We start from the raw sequence: 21638 nt of genomic DNA, 5'->3' as shown, positions 1-21638 counted from the left end.
ACACACACACACACACACACACACACACACACTGGATCTGGGTCGAGCCCCGCAGCACAATCGCACAGTGGCGAAACGTGTAAACAGCGGTTTGTGGATTTCACCTCGACACGCGCACAGCAGGACTGCGCTGAAGTCTTCGCAGCGCGGAGGAGGACGTGACGAATCTGAGGATTTTTCGAAGAAAGAACGCCGCAGATTTTCTACCGTTTCCTGCCGTCTCCAATCAGGAGAACGCTTCACGGGGATTTTCCTACACAGCACACAAAACGGTCAAAAGGCGCGTGTAGCGCGCACCGCGAGGCAACATTTTACACGAGCGGCAGCGGGAACTGGGCTTTGCAACCTGAAGGTTGCAGGTTTGATTCCCAGAAGGGGCACTGCCGTTGTACCCTTGAGTCAGGTGCTACGGTACACCCAGCTGGATAAACGGATGTACTATGGAAAAATGAGAAAGCCGTGTAAGTCGCTCCGGATAAGAGCATCTACTAAATTCCCAAAATGAACTGTGCAAACTCCCAATAAAAAAAACACAGGATTTACGTGGTAATCTCCGCATGTGCTACATTTGATCGGACAACAGGGAGGATCCCTCTAATCTACCACATCAGAGCCTCGCTTCATTCATTAGCCAAGCTAAAACTGCTTATCAAAAGACCCCCCCCCCCCCCCCCCCGACAATAATCTCTACTCAAGGAGGAAAAAAAAAAACAGCAGATGTTCAGTTGGTAAAAGATCCCAGTTTAAGCTAAAAAGACTTAATGCTGGCGGTGGGGGAAAAAAAGACCAAAAATAATAAAAACCGTACGAAGAATAACGAACGCGAAGGACTCGCTCGCCGATGGCCGAGCCGGACGGGCGGGGGAGAAGCCGGGGCCCAGCAGGCGCGGGGGGGCGGGGGGCGGGGCCTTCTCGAACCCGCGCCTCCTAAATAAAACCCCCTCACCGCCCCCCCCCCCCCCGGACGGGGAGCAGGGCCCTCGGCCTCTGGCGGACGTGCCCCCGTGTAAACGCGTGCCTGTTAGCGCTGTCACACTCGCTAAACGTCTCTTAACAGTTTTAAAGGGGAGGCACAGATGGTTCATTTTCTCCAAATATTTCATCCCCGGCTCCTCTGCGGGCGGCGCACCTGCCGCCGGGCCCCGGGCCCCCGCCGTCGCCGTGTTCCTGGGCGGCTAATGCAGTCCAGCGCCGCTAACGCGATCTCCCGCGCTCTCCAGCACAGCCTTCCATTTACTGCTTATCACACAATCAGCGCTGACCTCCAAAACCTGAAATTGCCTTGCGGTGAGGAGGGGTTGGGGATGGTGGGGGATGGGGGGGGGGGGGATGAGGAGGGGGGGGGGCGGAAAAAAAGACAGGAAGGAAAAGCGAGGCTCTTAAGAGAGACATTCGGTCGATTCCTGTCTTCCGAAGGAGCCGGAAAAAAGAAAATGGCGGGCGAGTTTAAAACCGCGGTTGGGGGGAAAACCCGGGAGCTCGGGCGGGCCCATCGCCCAGCCAGGCGGGGGGGGGGATTATTAAATTACACCCCCGACGTCCTGACGCTCTCCGCCGTCATCGCCAAGGGCGGATTACAGCCGCTGAACCCGAGCCGCTCAGCGGAACGGAGGGATGAACCGGCGACGGCGTGTCTCCGTACGAAAACAACCACAGCGGCATTTTCGCAGTCGGCCTGAGCGCAAGCAGGCCTCCGCTGCTGCTGCAGACGGGACAGACGGTGCTCCTCAGGCCGACCCGTCCCGCACGGGGGGAGGGGGGGAGAGGATAAGCCCAAAACCCTTCACGGGTGAAATGGAACCCCTGCCCCGCGCCCTCTCGGTCGGCGTCCATGTTAAACAAACCTCAATCAAAGCAAGAGCCCCCCCCCCCCCCCCCACCCCGCTTCTCCCACCTCGGGAGTTAAAATAACAGTCTCTCCGGGCCACCCCCCCACCCCCGGACCTCTGGAGGGGTGGGGCGGGGGCCACGGGAGTGCAAACCCATTAATGGCCGTCCTCATTCCTGCAGGGCGGGGAGGGGGGGGGGGGGGAACACGGTGGAATCCAAAACGCCGGTGGCCAAAAACAACACGGAAAACAGACCTCCGTTTGATTAATAGGAGGCCACACTGCGCACGCTCCTTCTCTTTTTTTCTTTCTCTTTCCCCCCCCCTCTTTTCTCCGAGGCAGGGGCGGCGTAAGGCCACGCCGCGGCCGGTCTCTCGGCTAAAATCCGGTTTTAAGCGCAACTTCCTGTCCGGTAGAGCGCGCGTGCGTCTCCTTATTCGTTCCCCCGTACGCTGATTTCGGGGGTCGGCTGCCCGACCCTCCCGTAACCTCGGCGATGGAGACGGTAGAGGACGGGAAGGACGAAAAAATAAAAACAGGGGGGCAGATACTGAGGCAAGCGCAGCGCTAATCTGAAGCCGAGCTAGAAAAACGTTAGCATGACAAGTGGATTTTGGCAACGACGTGCGCGAACGCAGGCTTATTTTTATTGGACCTCCACAGATTTTTCCCTCCGAAGCGGTCTTCTTTCACGGGCACCATTTTGTTTTGTCATCTCCAAAAAAAAGATTTCCTTAACAGACCAAAGTAAACGGCTCGCGTTCGCGAAACGAGGACGTTTTTTTTTTTTTCCCGCCGTCGAGCTTAGCCGCGGATCTCGGCGCTAAGCGGCTGCGACGAGGTAAATCCATTACAAGCGCGCCGAATATCCATCCCGTCTTCGGGGCTCGCTCCCCCTGCCAGCGACTGTGCGCGATCCAGGGCCGACAGTATTTTTGGCCGCGTCTGCTCGCCATCTGGGCCCGTAACCGGATGCGCCGGCCGGGGCTGGCTCAGGAAGAGGAGCGGCGGAACACAACCGACTTCAAAAACGCAGCCCGATCCATTTCAGAAAGAAAACGCGGAGAAATCCGCAAAACAGACCAGCAAACGAAGAAGGAATAAGGAAAAAGACGGAAAAATAAATAAAGAAATGAACAGAAATAAAGAAATAAATAAACGCCGCTCGCAGCTGAAGCAGTGCGGTGTACATTCGCGGTCGACCGCGCTGATAAGAAAACTATCAAACCCTCCCAGCCAGAAAATGAAAACCACTCCTCTGACAACTGATTATCGCTTCAGCGGAAGGAGGAAGAACCCTTCGCAGTCTGGACGGGCGACACCAGGGCCAGACTCGCTCACGGAGAGAGAGACTTGGTTCCCAAAAAAAAAAAATAAAATAAAAAAAAAAAGAAGATGAAAAACGACTGGGTCTCTGGGACCGGGCCACCTGTTAGCGTTCGGCAGCCTGTGCGGGGGGGCGGGGGGGGGCGAGGGGGCGGAGGGGCTGACTCAGAGGAACCAGGGTTGGCGGGACGGCTAACTCCTCATCCCTCAGCCGGCTGCAGGGAGATGAAGAACTCGGAAGGTCTCCAGTCCGCTGCATCGGAACTCCAAACGGGAAAGCCAGAGAGGGATAGGGGCCGCAGTTTCTTCAAACAGCCCAAACCCACACACCCTGAACCTCCAAAACACACAGGGGTAACCCTGAACCCCCCCTCCCCAAAACACACAGGGGTAACTCAGAACACCCACCAGGCAACAAAATAAAAAACATTGGGTTCAAGGACAAGCAGATGGGCCCCAACTGCCACTGTAGCCCCAACTTGCCCCCCCCCCCCCTTGGGCTGGAGCGGAGCGCTCCTCTGGCGGGTGTTTACGCTGGTGTGTCAGGCACGGGCCCCGGCAGTAACGCTGTCCCAGCGAAGTGGCCCCTCGTCCGAGCGAATTGGCCCCTCGTCCGGCCTCATTCATCATCAACGGCTTCGCAAATAGAAATGTCAGCTGTGGAAGTGGGGGGGGGGGGCACCTGGGGGGGCTCTGGGACCAGCACATCTGTTTTGCGGTCGGCTTCGCCGCGGTGCTGATGACAGAAACTCACACGCGGGAGGTGTAAAGGTGTTGGGGGGGGGGGGGGGAACTGAAAAACACGAATAAATAAATATACAGAAAATGGGAAACAGCAGTTTGTCATCAAACACCACCCTGGTTAGGTCCTGCTCAACACTACACCGCCTTTTACACTACACTGGACTACAGGCAGGAGGCTAAAACAGCCCAGGATATTAGTTAGCCGCACTAACGTTCAAAATGGACATGCATTTAAGACATGGATTTAAATGCCCATCTCAACCAAGCACAGGCACACACACACACACACACAGGGATAGAGAGAGAGCAGGCCTGACATCTCCGTGTCCATTAAAGTCGAATTTAAGCAGCAATCAATTCTAACCAATCGCATTTCACGAAGCGGTGAGCACTGGGCGGAGTGAGTGATTACCGCTCATCATGGGAATCGATTGGCCGGAGTGTGCAGGAGCATCGTAAGGGCCAATCAGCGCGACGGCTTTTACAGCCCACGCCCACCCCCGTCCCCGCCCCCCCCCCCCCCAGGACCCAGGGGGACACGCGAGTGCCTGCGGTACTGCTGCACGCAGTGGGGCTGGGGGGAGAGGGAGTGGGGACTTCTGGGAAATGGCTTCCCTTCATGCCCAGACCCCTCAGCGCTGAGCAGCAGCTCTGTGTCTGATCGATAGAACATGGCGGAACCCAGAGACACCGCTACTGCCCATTACAACCCCCCATCCCGCGAACCATAGCAACGGGACATTAGAGGGGTGTGTGTGTGTGTGTGTGTGTGTGTGTGAGAGAGAGAGTGTGTGTGTGTGTGAATGTCTGAGAGAGAGTGTGTGTGTGCACAGGTGTGTGCGTGTGTGTGTGAGTGAAAAAGAGAGCGTGTGTGAGAGAGAGTGTGTGTGTGTGTGTGTGTGTGAATGTCTGAGAGAGAGTGTGTGTGTGCACAGGTGTGTGCGTGTGTGTGTGTGTGAGTGAAAAAGAAAGCGTGTGTGAGAGAGTGTGTGCATGTGTGTGTGTGTGTGCGTGTGTGTGTGTGTATGTGTGTGTGTGTGTGAGCTGTTGTGTGTGTGTGTGTGTGTATGTAGGTGTGTAGGTATTTGTGTGTGTGTGTGTGTGTGGTGTGTGAGTTGTGTGTAGAGTGTGTGTGTGTGTGTGTGTGTGTGTGTGCACAGGTGTGCGTGTGTGTGGAGTGAAAGAGCGTGTGTGTGTGTGTGTGCCTTTAAGCAGAGACAGTACGGTGTGGTGGGGGGGGGGCTGCTGTTGAGCTCTTGGCAGATCTGTCCCCGGGGAGCTCTGCAGAGTCCATGGATCTGCCCTCTCTAACACTAGAGCCCCACACAGGAAGCAGAGATTAACACGGTGTCACAGCTCAGCTGCCTCTCCCACCACCAAACTCACTTAACAGGGACAATCCCAACCAGGAGCCCAGCTGCATTTTTAATGCTCCTACAAGGAATCACACACACGCGCACGCATGCATACGCACACACACACACACACATGCACATGCATGCACACACCACACACACGCACACACACACAGCAACACTAGCTGTCACACAGAAGCAAAAAATCCCACTAGCTGTCGCACACAAGCCAAGATGCTTCTAAATGAACCGGCATTCACGTCTCTCAGACAGCTTTTAATGAATGGAGAAACAGACACACCCCCCCGCACCCCACCCCTACCCCCCTACTCCTGCCGTGCTTTCCAGGGGAGGAGCCTGTCGCGGTCAGGTACTACATCCCCGCACGCAAAAAAAACCAAAACCCCCCTTCGGAACGCCAAAAAACCCCAAGCAGCACGTCGACTCCGCCCCATAAATAGAGCATGACAATCCGGGGGAAATGTAATTTAAAAACGCCATAAATATTGAAGGCAGAATTAAAATAATTTATGGAGCGGGACGGGCGACGGGGGGCGCGTTCTCTCGCTCGGCGCACGGCCGCGCGGCGAGAGGCCGGAGCGGTGCATGCTGGGAAATTCGGTAATTGCTTTCTCCGTCCCCCAAGCCGGCTTCCTGCCTTAAATCAAAAAAAAAAAAGAAAAAAGAAAAAGCCAATCTCTGGCAGTAATGGCTCAATTAATAATTAAACACGCGTCTTATCTCCAGCACTCTCTGCGTATTTATCTCCCCTTCCCAGACAGGGACGACTGCACAAACAGCATTAGTATTATCAATAAAAAAAAATAAAGAAAGAGAGAGAGAGAAAGAGAAAGAGAGAGCGTTAATAATGGGAGCTTTCGCAGAACAACAAATCTCGCCACTCGCGGGCTCCGACACGAACACGGGAAAAAATAATAACAGCAGCGAGATTAATAAAGAAGTAAATGCTTTTGTTTTTTTTTGCTTGTGCTGATTTTGAAGTTCTTACGGTGAAAAAGAAGGAAGGAAAGGGGGGGGGGGCGGGGCTGAGGGGGGGACGCTGTCGCAGTCGGGAGAAGGGATGAATTAAGCGCCGTGCTCTGAAAGGATTTGCCACTGTTTAAAATTTAAATTCAATCAAGGAAACAAATAGGCTTCAGAGGCGGACTTGACAAGAACTGCGGCACAGGCGAGGAGAGAGCAGCTCCGCCTACAAAGGCTCCCTCCCCCTCCCCAACCCCCCCAGCCCACCCGCCCAATACATTATTTCCCCCTAACGGAAGGACCCGCACTCTGCAGTAAGTGCTCTGTCAATACGGGCCTATTGGTCTACGGAATGAAGGCTTTAAAAGGTACGGTGGCTGCACTAGCTCAAACAGAGCGGCGCGGGCAGAAAGGCCAGCTTTACCGGGGGGGCTTAGATCCTTCCGCAACGGCTGAGGGATTTTTAATACCCGCCTCTAATCTGGCAACCCAAAGCCTGGCAGTCGCAGCCTGTTTTCTTGCAGCTACACACCCCCCCTCCATCACCCCCCCCCCCCCCCCTCCCCATCACCCCCTCCCCACCCCCCCCACCAAGCCCCAGTCAGCCACACTCCTGTTTCTCGAATTCAACAACAGCAAAGCTGATTAGCTGGTCAGAAGGTCAAGCTCTATTCATTATTTAATGGGCCAAAGGCCACAGCCGCAGCAGAGCTGGAGTTAGCAGCGCATGACAACGGGGTCTGGACCGGAGGAGCTCCAGCCGACACCGAACCCAAAACCCGCTCTCGTCCCCGCAAACACCGCCCCCGCCCCCCCCACCCACCACCGCTCTGCCCACTTTGCTGCCCCCCTCCCACCGGCATGCGGGCGGTATGAGGGCGCTCTGCACGCCTGGGGGCTGAGTCGCCCCTCCTGCTCCCAGATTTAGGGCCCGGGGTTTTATTGGCCTGCTGAGAACGCCAGGCTCGGGAACAAAGGGGGCTCAGCACGTAGGGGGGGCACGCGGGGGGGGGGGGCGTTTCAGACGGGACCGCCCCGTTAGCCAGTCGTCACGGAGAGCGCCGCGCTGCGTACGTCGCGGTACAGAGCGGCCTGCGAGGCTGCGGGCCGGCTGCGGTCGGTCACCCGCGAAAATTCGTCAGAACGTCGCCGTTTGATCATGCTAACGAAGACGCGGATCCCCATTCTCACACGTACCTAATTAGCACATCTAAACCTACAATCATGCACTTACTCACACGTATGCATGTAAAACACACTGGAGCCTTTCCAACAGCCAACACAGAAACACACACAAACATTACACAGCTTAACGAGCAAAGCTGCAACCTTCTGCATCTTCATCAGGTGTTTATGTATGAATTAATGCGAATATCCACCCACACGCACATACAGAAATAACTCCACTAATAATAAATGAGCGAATAATATGTAAGGCATAAGATGTACTAACAAGCAGCTCTCCGCCAGCACGAATTGCCCTCCGACACCGCAAACCCTGACAAGCTTCCAAGCCCTTAGACTCCATTTCGCGGTCCAAACTCGCGCGGCAGAGAAAGTTAAGCGGCGACTTGGCGGTTGTTGTTTTCCTTCCCTACTCCCCTCACTCCCCCCCACCCCCCCCCCCCCCCCCCCCACCCCACTCCGCCTCGCAGTCCCTCTCCTTTTGTTCCGCAGGCTAATCCGGTGTGTGTGGGCCGGCGCGTTTAATGGAAACAATTTATTAAGTCCGGCTTAAAATGCCATCTGCCGCTAAGCCGCGCAAAGCCGCTAAGCTGCGGCTCCCGCCCGGAGCCGGCGGCGGCGCTGGCGCGGGCGCTAATGCGCTGTTTAAAAATGAGCACGGCGGGTCAAAATTAATCAGGATTACAAGGGCACAAATCCACTTCAAAAATGGGGTTTTTTTTTCTGCAGTCTTACTTTTCCTTCTCCCCCCTCTCCCCCCCCCCCCCCAAGACGCCCCTGGGTTTTGCTCTCCTAGACGCTGCACCCCCACCTCATACATATGCCCCCACCCCCAAAAAAAAAAACAAAAAAAAAAAACTCCCCTTTTCGAAATTTGGAAAAGTCTTCCACTCTGGATCCCCGGGAGGTGGCGGAGAGCCGGGTGGGACCTTTGTGTGACATCACAGGCATCATGGTGCTCGACGGACAGGCGTTCTCCTAGACCGGCATGGATAACCCCACTGTCCCACCTCTCCAGCCCCCCCGAAAAAGAAGTACACCCTTCTGTGTTTTCGAGTATGTGCGAGTGCCTGCAGTGCCCATCTTTCCCAAACCTCCACCGCCAGTGGGGTTCAAACACACCCGCTGGCCCTCAGAGTTCAGCCTTTTATTCCGCATCCAAAGAGGGGGAGAAAAAAAGAGAGAAAAGAACATCCGAAATAAACCCGCCCCTGAACCCGCTATTTTCAGTGCGTGCGCACCTCCAGACATGCTCTCCACATCCCTCTCCGCATGACACACACACCCCCCCTCCCCCAACCCCCCCACCCCCCCCCCCCCACCCCGGAATCAATAATTCCCCTAACTGCGCACAACACGAAGATGCCGTACGCCTGTTCTGCGGTGAGGCGGCGGCGGCGGGGGGAGCATTCTCGGCCAATCACGGTGCAGCGTTTCGCCCCGCGCGCTCAGGTTAGTCTCCGGGGGGACTTAAAGGAACAAGGAGGCACTGCACAGGCCTCAGATCCCTATCAAAGGGGCTATTTATACACGCTGCAGCAGGGGAAGAATTTCGGGAACACGAGGCTACGCTGCCTTAGCCCTCAGCAGAGACCAGAAGAGGAACAAGGATTCGCTGGTAGTTCCTTTGGACTTGATCTTTTTTTTTTTTTTGGTTGCTCTGTTCTTCCTGTTTAGAGGAAGACAAATCCCAACCCTTTACAGCAGCGCTGACACTTAAACTGGGGGGGGGGAAACAAGGGAAAGAAAGGCGTACGCTTACGAACGAAGAGATGATTAATGCATATCTCTACGAGCCCAAACATCTCTAAATCGTAATCGGCGAATCGCGATCGCCGCGGCCGTCGGAAGCGGCGGGAAGCAGAGGTGCTCGTTACGGCGGCCGCGCTAATTAACCGCTGACCACAACACCGCGCTTAATTAGCCAGCAATTAAAGACGCGGCCAGCGAGCGCCGCGAGTTTGTTTAATTCGGCTGTAATTCGCTGTTTTAATTCCTCGCATCTGAAGGCTGCCGTTTCCCACGGCAACAGGACTGAGAGACCGCCAGAGAGAGAGAGAGAGGAGAGAGAGAGAGAGAGAGAGAGAGGGGAGGGATTAAGATGGTGACCCTAAAACATTCGTTTGCAGCGACTTAAGACTGAAAAACGGTGAATTTACATCACGAGCCTGAAATAACACTCATCTTGCGTTTTAATGGGACTGATCCACGTAGCAAAAAAAAAAAAAAACTAATCTGATGGGCGGAGCCTTGGGTCCTGTCACGCAAGCAGACCCCACATCTGGGTTGGGCAGGGGGCAGGGGGCAGGGGGAGGGGAGAGGGGGGAGGGGGGGTCTAACTGGAACCAAAAGCGCTCGTGTGCAGATCTTTGATAAAACTGGGGCCCCAGAAGAGAGACGCACAGACTGGTAACGGCACGCAGAAAAGCCAAATGAGTCACTAGCCTAGGGCAGCCAATCAGCATCCAGGAAACACCAGAGGAAGGGCGAAGAGGAAGAAACAACAAAAAAGAACCCCAACCGTACTAAGTGCACCCTCCCCCAGCCCCTCCCCCCCATCCTAAACCCCCCCCCCCCTTTACCGACTACAACACTGACAGCCGATACTCGACGACGACCATGACAGGGATCAGGACGGCTCTGCCGAAGCTTCCAGAGCCCCTGCCTTTCACTTCATGTGTTTTTCCACCCCTCACTAATCCTAATCTGGCCCCTTCTAACAGGGCCGGGGACTAATCCCCTCCGTTTCGTGATCCACCCCACCAAGAACGCTGATGGGATTGCTGGGGCTTAATCCCAGTGAGAGGGGGTGGGGCCGGGGCCGGGGGGGGTTACTGGACTCACATTAGCAGGATTTCTGGGGGATCCTGTTAGGCCTGCTGGGAGATCTCCTCTTCAGATTACAGGGCGTGCGAAGGGAGGCGGGGGGGGGGGGGAGGGGACGGCGGTGGCGAGGTCCCAGAAGTCAGCGCGTTTACTGGCAGTAGCAGCGGCTCGGAGCCCGTTTTTTCGCGGAAACAGCCGCCGGTCACGACCTGGCCGCTGTCGAAAAACACGACCTCGCCGCTTCCAACATCTGCGTGCCGTCGCCCCCGGACGAACCCAAACCCAAACAAACGTTACCCCCGCCCCCCCCCGGGTCGTAGCGACCTCCCGGCTTATCTCCCGCACGCGGCCCCCAGCTGCGGCGTTGGTGGGGTTGCCGTGCGACGGCTCCATGGCGATCGGCGAAGGCTTCCTGCACTCTGCTCCCGCAAAGGCCCCGTCGTGGGCGGGACTTCCAGTAACTGACCAATCAAAGACGACCGGGCCCTCACCCAAATAGTGGGTGCACTGCCAAAGAGGGGGATGAACCCACACAGAGCCCCTCTGCCAGGATTACACGTCTTATACTCACGCCCCATATGGGACGAGCTCCAAAGGCGACGGACACCCCCCTAAAATGGCGGGGGTATGACAGTTATGCAGTTATTTTGGGAAATGAAAGCACTCTTTCCTGTCCTCATCGCACCCCCACCCCCACCCCCACCCCCAGCTTCACACTGGAGCGCAGCTCCTAATCTTCCCCAGCTGGCTGGCAGACGTCCGCGTGTCTCCTTTGGAAAGGGTCCTGCTCTACGCTTTAAACAAGCAGCCCTCCTGCACCGCGGCGTCTATTACTGATGTTCCCGGGACCACACAAACGAATGCGCGTGGGGTGGGGGGGGGGGGGGGCGAAGGAACACAGGTGTGTATCCGAGACGCGCCTCTCTCTCTCCCTCCGGACCCCCCTGTTTACGATCGACGAGAGGTGCGAACCACACCCCCCAACAACCACCGCCCGCACCCCACAGGCCGCCATTAGCGCCCAGCCTGCTGACGGCGGCTGGTGTCGCCTCAGGTGAGGTTTTCCATTTGTGTCAGGCGGGGGAGGGGGGGTGACGGGGGGGTGACGCACACGGTCACGGGCATCAGGGCTTCAGATGGGTTTTAACGAGCCGATAAAGCGGTCCCACCTGCTACACCGCCAGCCCAAAACGCGCAGGTAAAGACCGGAGCGAGGCACGCAGTGCCCCCCCCCACCCCCAGGCTATAAGCCTAGCCATCCGTGGAGCTTTTCATCGCTACCTCAATCACAACAGACGGGGGCGGCGGCGTAGCGCGACGGTTAGCGAATCGGGCTTCTTTTTCAAACTCCCAAGGTCGTAGGTTTGAATCCCGGGAGAGTCACTTTTCAGCAACGACCTTCAGCTGGTAAAACACCCAGCTGCACTAACGAACGTAAACTGCGCAAGCCACCCGGGATAAAAGCATCTGCTAAACGCATAAACACGCTGAGTTTAGTTTTACTAGCATTGTGATGCTATTAGTAATGTCCGATATGTTGTCATGTGACGGCGTAAGCGTCTCCTGCGGAAGGCGTGCGGGCGCCATGTTTGGCTCACAGGAGGAGGAGGAGGACCGTTCGACCGACATCGGGGTTCAACTGAGGCTGGCGGCCGGCGGACGGGTTTTCTGTGAGCGTTTGCACAGATGGCTCGGAGGGAGAGAGAACAATCTAGAAAGGCATAAGAAAAAATAAAAAAATCGCACAAGGCCTACCTTTGCTTGCTGTAGGGGAGAAGAGCTTCTCTGATCCAACATCAGAAGCCTGGGAGAGAGAGAGAGGGAGAGAGGGAGAGAGGGAGAGAAATGGAGGAATGTTAATGGTGTGGAAAGAGCGCAAGGTTTTCAGCATCAACATCAGAGCCACATTATGCATTTATTTAATCAAGGCACTAACGAGCGGAGGAAAATCATTTTTATTCTGTTTGTTTGTGTGCTTTTCTCACATTCCCTCTGTTGACGACACCGCCGAGCGTATCCGAGGGTGGGGGTGGGGGGATGGGGGGAAGGGGGGGGACGGCACAAAAACACAAGCGCTTCTCGGTTCCGCACTGATGTCCCGCCGTATACCCGCGGTGAGGACACAACGGATGTTTTTTTTTGGGCGAGTACAACCGGGACGCTCGCCGCCCGTTTCTCCGCAGCACGTGGCTGGAAACAAACCAGACCCAGTCCCTCATGTACCCGTCCCATCGAGCTCTGAAAGAGCACGGAAATCGTCCCACGTGCACCTCCAAGGCCCTGAGCCCTGAAGTATGCGTGGCATTTAAGAACCAAAAAAAAAAGAGCCCCCTGTGTCTACAAGCAAGGCCTTCTCACACAGGACCGGGTCCCTGGCCACTGTGATCCATCTTGTTTTTCTTTACGTTCGCCCTGCTGAGTTTTTCTGCTTCAGCACCTCCTCCCACAGTGTTTTCTCCTTCAGCAGCCTGGACAGTGGTAACAGTAGGGGGCACTGTTGTGCCACCCAAAACCACCCCTCTGCAGACGGCAGGCTGAATGAACAGAGCTGTCAAAAAAAAAAAAACCCCCACCCAGCAGGAAAAGGGGGCCCCTCGTGACTGTGGAGGACTACCCTCGAAAACGCGGAGGTCCACTCAGGATACATCGCCACGGTGACCACCTGGCTCCCTGTTGGGAGTTCAGCGGGTTGCTGAGGTAACCCTTTCACCCCCCCCAAAAAACCCCAGAAAAGGCTTAAAATGTTAAACTGAGAAGTGTCGCGTGTTGGCATACGACTAAAACTGCAGCACAGATCTGTGAGCCTTTGCAAACGAGCGTCAACGAGCTTTTAATGAATGTAACTTAGCAGTTTCATGGCTTTTCAAGTGAGGCTTTTAAAAAAAAAACAAAAAAAACAAACATTCTGAAAGAGATGGGGGTAGACTTATCACGGTTTTGAGCGGAAACATACATTCTGAACCGTGCGGGTGATACACAACTCAATCTGACTCAGGATGATACTCGAACATAAACGAAACCCTCTCTTATCAGGCAGAGCAGTAAATATCACATTCTGCGGTTTAAAAAAAAACCCCAAAAAAAACAGCCGTAGCCTTTATCAGTAACACCTGTCACTTCCTGTGGAGTTTTCGATGGTTTTCGCACGTACCTGAGAACAGTCTGACTTAGGCCAGCCTAAACTCGTCACAAAAAAACGATATGCTGCACACAGTCACGTATGGAGTTGTCCATTAAATAACCGTGCAAAATTAGCTGCTGCTGCCGTTAAACCAGAAATACTCTCTGCGGATTATTTCGCAAACCTTTTTTAAAGCGCACACTAAGGATATTTAAATTAAAAAAAAGAAACAGGAAATATTCAATGATTAGGCGACAGCAGACACAACTAGACCGGGGGGTTCTGGTTGGCATTTCCATCCTCGGCGTGGGTGCGGGTCTTGGCAGACCGTCTCAATAGGAAAACACACCGCACAGGTTTACGAAAATATACACCTACCAACCAGGAAGGCACGAAAAAGCCCTACTCTAAACACAGCCGCCGGGTCGTAAATCAGCCACAGACAGTGTTTGGCAGAAGTCGCGGCGCTTACGCACAAAAAGATAACGGTGACACCGCGCGTCTTCCCTATCGTACAGCGGATGTCTGGTGCGCGCAACGCGCGAACCGCGCTAGTTCGCTCCGCCGGCTCGTTCCCGATTGGCCGAGGCCCGTGCTTTTTCTCTCACGCGTTTAAGCAGTCTGGGCGGAAAGGTCCGGCCATTTCATTCACGCAGGGGAAGATAAAGACCCGCGAAGCTGGGGGCAGAAGAGTTTGAGCCGAAACATGGCAAAACTGCAACTGTGGGAGACGCTCAACTCCTCAGAAAATCTTCTATTCCCACTGTCCCCTGAGCTACTCCCTTACACACAGGGCTCTACCCACAGTGGATGTGCCCACCCTCCCCATCCCCATCCCCCCCCCCCCCCGAACCTCTGGAGGTGCTTGTTATGTTACGTGCTCGTTCCCCCATCTGTACAGCGAGACCCACCCACGGGACAATTACAGCTGTGATACCAGGGGGCGGACCACACGTCTTCATCATAGGGGGGGTGTCCATCCCGCAAGGGGATCTGGTGTTCCCCCTTATCGCCATCCCCCTCTCTCCCTATCCCAGAGCACCCCCCCTTCACTACCAAGAACCCAACTACAACCCAGACCCAACCGAGAACTCAACAAGTACCCAGACCCAACCGAGGACCCAACAACTAAGGGCCTTGGAGAGATTTTGAGGGCTGAGGAGAGAAATAAAATAAAATCGAGCTTGTAAAAACCGAGGATCTGGCAGGCAGAGATGGGAGAGCTTGTTCGCGGAACGGTACTTTCGCACGATCGCGGGGGACGGGAGTGAAATTTCGGTTATTAAACTGGAATGCTTTTGTAAAAAGGCGGTTTAATGCGCTTGCCTGGCATGAATAAGCGAGGGGGTGGGGGGGGGGGGGTGGTTCAGGAGCTCAGGACAAAGCCAGCGCCTTTAAACCGCTTTTAAAACAAGCGAGCGCGCTGCGGACACGAGTCCATTCACCACTCAATTCGTTCCCCGGTAACGGATACGCGGGTTGCCAAATAAAAGATTCCCCGAGTGCGGATGAATGAGAGCGCCGATCACGTAACGGAGGCCCGACCGAATGCAACTGTTCCCTGAGCCTGCCTTTCCACCGCCGCCGCCATTTTGACTGAAACGCTCGCGCTTTACCAATAAGCGCACGACCCGCTAAAGCCAGACGCTAAAGTTGGAGAGACACTGAGAGTATGCTTGCGTACGGTTCGCCGGTAAGTAAAAGGGTTTGTTACTGTCATACCGACTCACCCTCACTTCAAGTGGATTTTTTTACAGAATCTGTCGATACCGCCAAGTACGTCTTACCGCCCCGGCAACACCGAAAAAAGGCTCTGACCCCCCCAAACGGCTGAGAGAGCAGAACTACAGAAGCCGGTTTATAAAAAGCGATCCTTTTAAAAAGGCATGTCAAAACAAAGTCTGCCCTTCGCTGTGTTTCGGCTCTCTCCCTCCGCTTTCTTTCTAAAAAAAAAGAAAAAGAAGAGAAAAAAAAGAAGAAGAGAAAAAAAAAAGAAAAACGCGCGGCTGTTTTGTCGGCCAAGTTTACATTTTTTTCGGCGCGCCGCTCGGCTCGTAATCTCCCCAGCTGGGCCCGCGGCGGCCAGAGGTCGAGTAGAACAAATTCTTCACACTCTCTTACCCCAGGCGTGTGTGTGTGTGTGTGTGTGTGTGCGTGCGTGTGATAGAGAGAGCGAAAGAGAGAAGAAAAAGACCAAAGGCCAGGTTTTCCAAAGGAAATGCGAGGGGCTGGGAGGGCTGGGGGGTGGGGGGGGGTGGGGGGTTGGGGTGGCGTATAGCCATTTAAAAAAAAACGGAGGAAATTCAAGCCCACGTTGCTGGAAGCCAGGGCCCTTGGACCGGTCGGCAGGAAGCCTGACCTTTTGAGGACGTGTCTGCTATTTGGGCCCCGAGGCTTGGGGGGCGGTGGGGGGGCCCGAGGGCCCCGGCCTTCTCTCAGGAGGCCCGTCAGTGGGGCCCCCGGCTTCCCTTCCTTATTCCACTCATTAGGCATGCTTTATGATTCGGCTTCCTCTGAGCCACACAAGGGCTCCCCGAGGAAAGGGCGGGGGGGGGAGGGGGGAGGGGGGGAGGGGAGGGAGGAAAAAAAGCAACAACGAGGTCACGGGCTCGGGTTCGGCCTGCTTGTAGCAGCTGTGAAATCCTCCGTTTTTTTTTTTTTTCGCCCAGCCGTTTGGGGGCGAGAAGCGAGAGAGAGAGGAGAGAGGAGGAGGAGTTGGGGGGGGGGGGCGGGGGGCGTTCTCATCCCACCAACGGAGCGCTAACTTCTCCCCGAAGACCGAGCCCGCCAAATGCGCCGTAACTCGGGAGATTTAAAGAATGCCAAATTAGGAACTGCGCCGCTGTTTGCTTTAGAGAGCTCGCGACTTCCGCACGTCGAGGTGATCGACTGGCCGCATAAATCTCACAAAAACAACAAACACCTCTTCTTTTTCTCTGGGGGGGGCGGGGGGGGGGAGAAGGGGGATTGCTTTTCCTTTGTCTCCAAGGCTGCATAACTTGAATTTCCAGAATACAGCCTGATTACCAGTCAGGGTATATACATGACATGTAAATGAACACATAGCAAAATTCTTCAAATAGCGAAACAGCGAAAACATTTTCCCATTTCACAAAAAAAAAAATATATATATAAAAATACAAGCTACCGCCGGCGTTCTTCAAAGAGCGCACAGCCGAGAGCCAATCATCAGGATGACCCTGTGGCACGAATTTATGAAGCGCCATTGATCAGTTAAAGCCGTAATTTCGCGAAGGCGCGGAGAGGTCGGCAATTAGCCCGTTTCGGTTAACCTCGTTCGGCGAATGCGGCTGAGGGGGGATTTCCCGCGTCCGCTGCGCCGGGCGATCCGGGACGAGAGCGTTACCCTTTGATCTCGGATTCGATTAAAAAGCGTGTGCTCCGCGCTACGGCGAGAGAAAGGGGGGTCAGTCGTTCCCCCCCAAAACAGGAGGGGAACAAACCGGGGCGCGGAACAGGCCGGGGGGGAACGAAGCAGGAGGCGAACGCGACGCTCAGTGTCCATGACGACGAAGCGCCATGTTTACAGTATCTCAGGTGCCCAGACGCACACGGTTTATTTCTTTATATATTTCTATATATATTTCTTATATATTTTTTAATATATTTTTTTGCAGCGTAATGAATCACCGCGGCCGAGCGGGCGGCGTTATTACACACCAGCGAGTTGGGGAGGGAGGGAGGGAAAAAAAAGAAAGAAAGAAAGAAAAAAGAAGCGAGGGAGAGGGAGAGGGTGGCATTCTGTCACGGGCTGGATCCGGTCTTAATGGCCGAGGAGCCTCGGGGTTCTGCCGGCTATGTCCCCACGGGGAGCGATGCTGGAAACGGTCATCAACCACACGACAGCCCTCTCTCCCGCAGAAGGCCTTACCGGGGGGGGCAGTGGGCCGAACCGCACGGAGCAGGCACATAACGACAGGCTTCGCAAGACGCATTTCTGCACCGACGAACAATACTGTATTACTACCATTTTTTAAAAAAGGAGAGCAAGACAGTCTCTATCCTCCTTAGGTATTTTTCCACTGTACTTACAAGGAGGGGGGGGGGGAGGCAGAGGGTTACAGATAGAGATGGGATCACAGTATTAGAGCTATGTTGGAAAATCGATCCCCAGTGGCATGGGGGGGGGGGGGGGTTGTAATATAGGTTGAGAGCTGGCTGGCCTACAGGCTTCAGCACATGATCAAACCCTCCCCCTCTGGTCATCAATTTGAGTTTTCTCCCCCCCCGGTTTTGTTCAACAGGCTTATTTTCCTGGCAAATATTAAGGTGTCTTTGTAGGCCCCGATCAAAAGAGATGGGGCGTTTTTCGGAGACGCCCCAGGCCGCATATTTACCCCCTCTGAGGGGGGTAAGGCTCCGTGCAGGCAGGATGGCGGCGTGGGTGGAACATGACGAGGGTGTCGGTGGGGGGGGGGTGCTGGTATTGGCTGGTGGGGGGGTGTGATGCAACACTGCGGCTAGCAGCCGACCGGCCAGGTGGTGCCATTTATCAGAGAGAGCAGGCTGTCGGGAGGGCGGGGGGGCGTGTGGGGGGGGGGCTGGCATGCTGGCAGAGACCCCCAGGCTCTCCATTACCCTGGCAGGCCGCTCTCTCTCTCTCTCTCCCTCTATCTCTCTCTCCCTCTCTCTCTCTCTCTCTCTCTCTCTCTCTCTCTCTCTCTCTCTCTCTCTCTCTCCTCCTCTCTCTCTCTCTCTCTCTCTCTCTCTCTCTCTCTCCAACACTCGTGTTAATTTGTGGCCTGGGCCAGCGTTTCATCACTGTCTCCTCCCTCCTCCTGCTCCTCCTTCTGCACCTCCTCACACCTCCTCTGCCATCGCCTGGTGCGGCCCTGCGACCCCCGCCACCGCCACCGCCCCGACCCCCCCACCTCACCCCACCCACAGCCTCCTCCAGTTAAAGATACCGGACCGCGCCCCGGACCCACAAGGCCGTTCTCTCGCCGTCAGTCGCGTAGCAATCATGTGGAGAGCGGCGGCCGCTTCGATAAACACACCCCCGTCAGAGCCACCGCTCCGCCCGTGAAGGACAATCACACTTTCCTCTCCCCCCCCCCCCACCCCACCACCACGTCCTCCTTCAACGGATTCATTATGAGAGCCGGGCGGACCGGCCTGATTGGATCCTCATCTGACCCGCCACGAACCCCCCTTCCCACCCCGCCCCCCAAACACCAATGGCGAGGCGTGGAGAGAGCTGCTTTCCAATATACTTATTTCCTCGTTCCAGACAACGCAACCATGATGCAACCATGACGATGGTTAACAGCCTCCCAGGTGAGCGTCTGTCACGAGCAACGCAGCGTCCCGCGGCGTGATTATTAGGCCGTCGCGGGTGCAGGGCTCCTAGGCTAAAGGCTAACACGTAAAGCCAAGGTTATGGTAAGGGGGGGTGGATGAGCCCCCACAGCATGAAGTCAACCATAAATCAGCAGTCATTTGAATTTATCTGTATTCGCCCAAAAAAAAGGAGAGTGAAAGTCCCACTGGAGCGGGGTTCTTGTCACCCTTGGGTCTGGCCCACGAAGGGGCCATTTTCTCTGGGGGGGGCGGAGCTCCCTCCTGTCTCCTCCTCCTCACGCTCAGCAGCGACGGTCGCGGCGACGTACGGTTTCGCGTTTCAACCGCGCGGTTCCAGCGACCGGTCAAACGACAGAACAGACACCTCCCTCCTCCCCTTTCTCCCTCGGTTTCTCCCCTCCCCTCCTCTCCCTCTCCCTCTCTCCCTCTCTCCCTCTCCGCGGACGAGCAGCTGCTAACCCTTATCACGGCCGCCTGTCAGTTTAGTACACAAATTGGGAGTCTATCGGGCGCGAGCAGAGGCCCCGTTTCATCAGCGGGAAGGGCAGGGGAACGTCTCGCATTAAAAAGCCCCCTCTGAAAGGGTGGCGGGCGCGGGGGGGAGGGCGGGGGGGGTCACAAATCAGCGCCGCGGCCGCCTCCTGAGGCCGCCGCCCGGCCAGGAGTGACGAGATAAGGAGGGATGAGAAAAGCGGACATGAAAGATTTCGCCGAGCGGGAGGGAGGGAGCGAGGGAGGGAGGGAAGATAAAAACGTATATAAATAAATAATACAGGTGAGGAGGGGAGGGAGGGGGGGCGTTAAAATCACATTTCAACAGGCAGGAAATGACACGGGCCAGGCATGAGCGAGTAACCCCGATCACATGCAAATCAGCCTTAAGAAACCGGGACGAGGGTGTCGGCGAAAATCAGCCTGAGCGTTTAAAAACCCGGCGGCCGTTTCCCGCGACCCAATCCGCTGGAGAGGGCCGCCCTGCAGGCGCACGAGAACAACGCGAAACGCGCACAAAATAAACAAATCGAGCTGCCGTCGCCTCGTTTTCCTCGATTTGAATCGCCGCGTGTCAATTCAAATACCGAATGCAGGTTTCCCCACATTCCGGCGACACTGTGTGTCACATGCAAAGCGCCAAAACCCCCCCACCCCCCCCCAGTGAACGTATATAGCGATCATCTGGGCACAGGGTCGATCATCGTTCTGATGAGAACAATAATCCCCCCATGAAGCCCTGAGATGCCCAGAGTGGGATTTGGGGGTTGGGGGGTGGGGGGGGGGGTCAGGCGTGATATGGATGCGAATTGGATGGACGGTTCCAGCCCTTCCCTTCTGCTAACCGCTAGCCGACGGTCGACTAGCGAAAACGTGAGGGGGTGGGGGTGGGGGGAGATAAGACCTGATTAATCTGCCGGGGATCTGTCCTGCTCTTTATTACTCGCAAAGCAGATAGAGATCTGAGGGCTGGATTCTCCCCCATCGCTGCTGGCTGGGGAGGGTAGATACGAAGAGAGAGAGGGAGGGAGGGAGGGAGGGAGGGAGAGAGAAACAGAGAGAGAGAGAGAGAGAGAGAGGAACAGAGAGAGATAGACAGAATAGAGAGAGCTTCCATTAACTCCAGGTTCACTGTCCTGGGGCTGCTCATTGGCTGCTCACGCTATTAACATTCCACCCTGGGGATTCTCATTGGCCGCTCACGCTATTAACAATTCTGCCCTGGGGCTTCTCATTGGCCGCTCACGCCATTAACATTCTGACAGACAAAAACAGCCTCTCTCTATCTCTGTCTCTCTCTTCTGTTTATCCTCGCCTTTTACAAGGAGAGGAAAGAATGTTTCAACCACAAAGAAATGCCTCTTTTCTTTCCACCGAAAGATTTCTGTGCGTGTTGTGATGCTAAGAAAACGCGTATTCACAGCAAATATAATTGCTTTTGTGTTCCGAACGACATATTTTCTTTTTGCTTCAACAGCACCCTCCTATTCTTCAACCCGGTTGGCTGGCAAAAAAAACGCTGAAATTCACAGACGCCATATAAAAACCACCGGATGTAAAATTGAAAAAAAAAAACAAAAAAACGGCGTGGTTATGATAGCATCGTCCGCACTTCCCCGGGAAAAGAAAAAAAACAAACAATCATTTATTTTACGCACAAAAAACAAAACGAAAACAAACGAAACGGCCGAGCTAGCAAAGCCGTGGCTGACTGACACCGTGGAAATGAGTATCCTCGGTTTTCAATGTCAAACGCCCTCCATGCATCTTCAAGCCGCCGCGCAGCTGAGGGGGCGGGGGGCGGGGGGGGGAGGGGGGGAGGGGCATTCGGCAGGCGGTGCCACGGCATCGTCAGTTTGGAGGTGACTCAGAGGAAGACTGAATTCAAGATGGAGGGGTCTGCAGGCATCTCGTCTGTCTGCCGATTACTCTGTCACGGCTACGTTCCACCAAATAGGCAGCCTCCCTGGCCTTGTTGCCGTTGGAAACGACGGTGCGATTTTTACGCCCAGAAAATGTAGCATTTTGGCGAAATGGAACGCCACCCCTCTCTCTACTGGAAACGAAATAATAATCCGTTAGTCAGTTAAGGATGGGTTTCGTCTGTTTCGAAAACGTCCAGGATGCCATGTCATACAAACGAGACCAGAAGTTTCAGCTTCAAGCCAGTCTAAAACAACATTCCGGGTGTAGCGATCCATTATCGAACAGACGGACGGGCCAGCCTTGATGACATCAGCACACCAGGGGGCGGGGCATCCGTGGGCTGCCGGTCGCATCTGCCCGGAGACAGCCGCGGAAGCAGCCTCTGACACCGCGATCGCCGCCCCGTTTTCTCTGGACGACGCAGCGATGGCGGTGAGTCACGTCCTACCTCCAGGCGGGGGGGAAAAAAAAAAAAACCCCCCAGAACCGAATCGCACTTCACGATCTGAACCATCCAAACTCTTACAG

At 55.3% G+C, this 21638-nt stretch overlaps 1 protein-coding gene across 7 annotated transcripts in view; it reads right to left on the bottom strand.

The window, feature by feature from the left end:
- The window catches only part of fbrsl1 (fibrosin-like 1), a 292485-nt gene that overhangs the window by 29612 nt on the left and 241235 nt on the right, over positions 1-21638 (bottom strand). For all 7 annotated transcript variants that reach the window (XM_064353705.1, XM_064353701.1, XM_064353706.1 and 4 more), the window contains exon 5: positions 12005-12053. In XM_064353705.1, the coding sequence (XP_064209775.1) occupies positions 12005-12053 (49 nt within the window). The remainder of the gene's footprint in view (positions 1-12004; positions 12054-21638) is intronic.

This window comes from Anguilla rostrata, chromosome 10, assembly GCF_018555375.3.
Source record: "Anguilla rostrata isolate EN2019 chromosome 10, ASM1855537v3, whole genome shotgun sequence".
In the NCBI taxonomy this organism is placed as follows: domain Eukaryota; kingdom Metazoa; phylum Chordata; class Actinopteri; order Anguilliformes; family Anguillidae; genus Anguilla; species Anguilla rostrata.
This window is presented reverse-complemented; position numbering and strand designations above follow the sequence as displayed.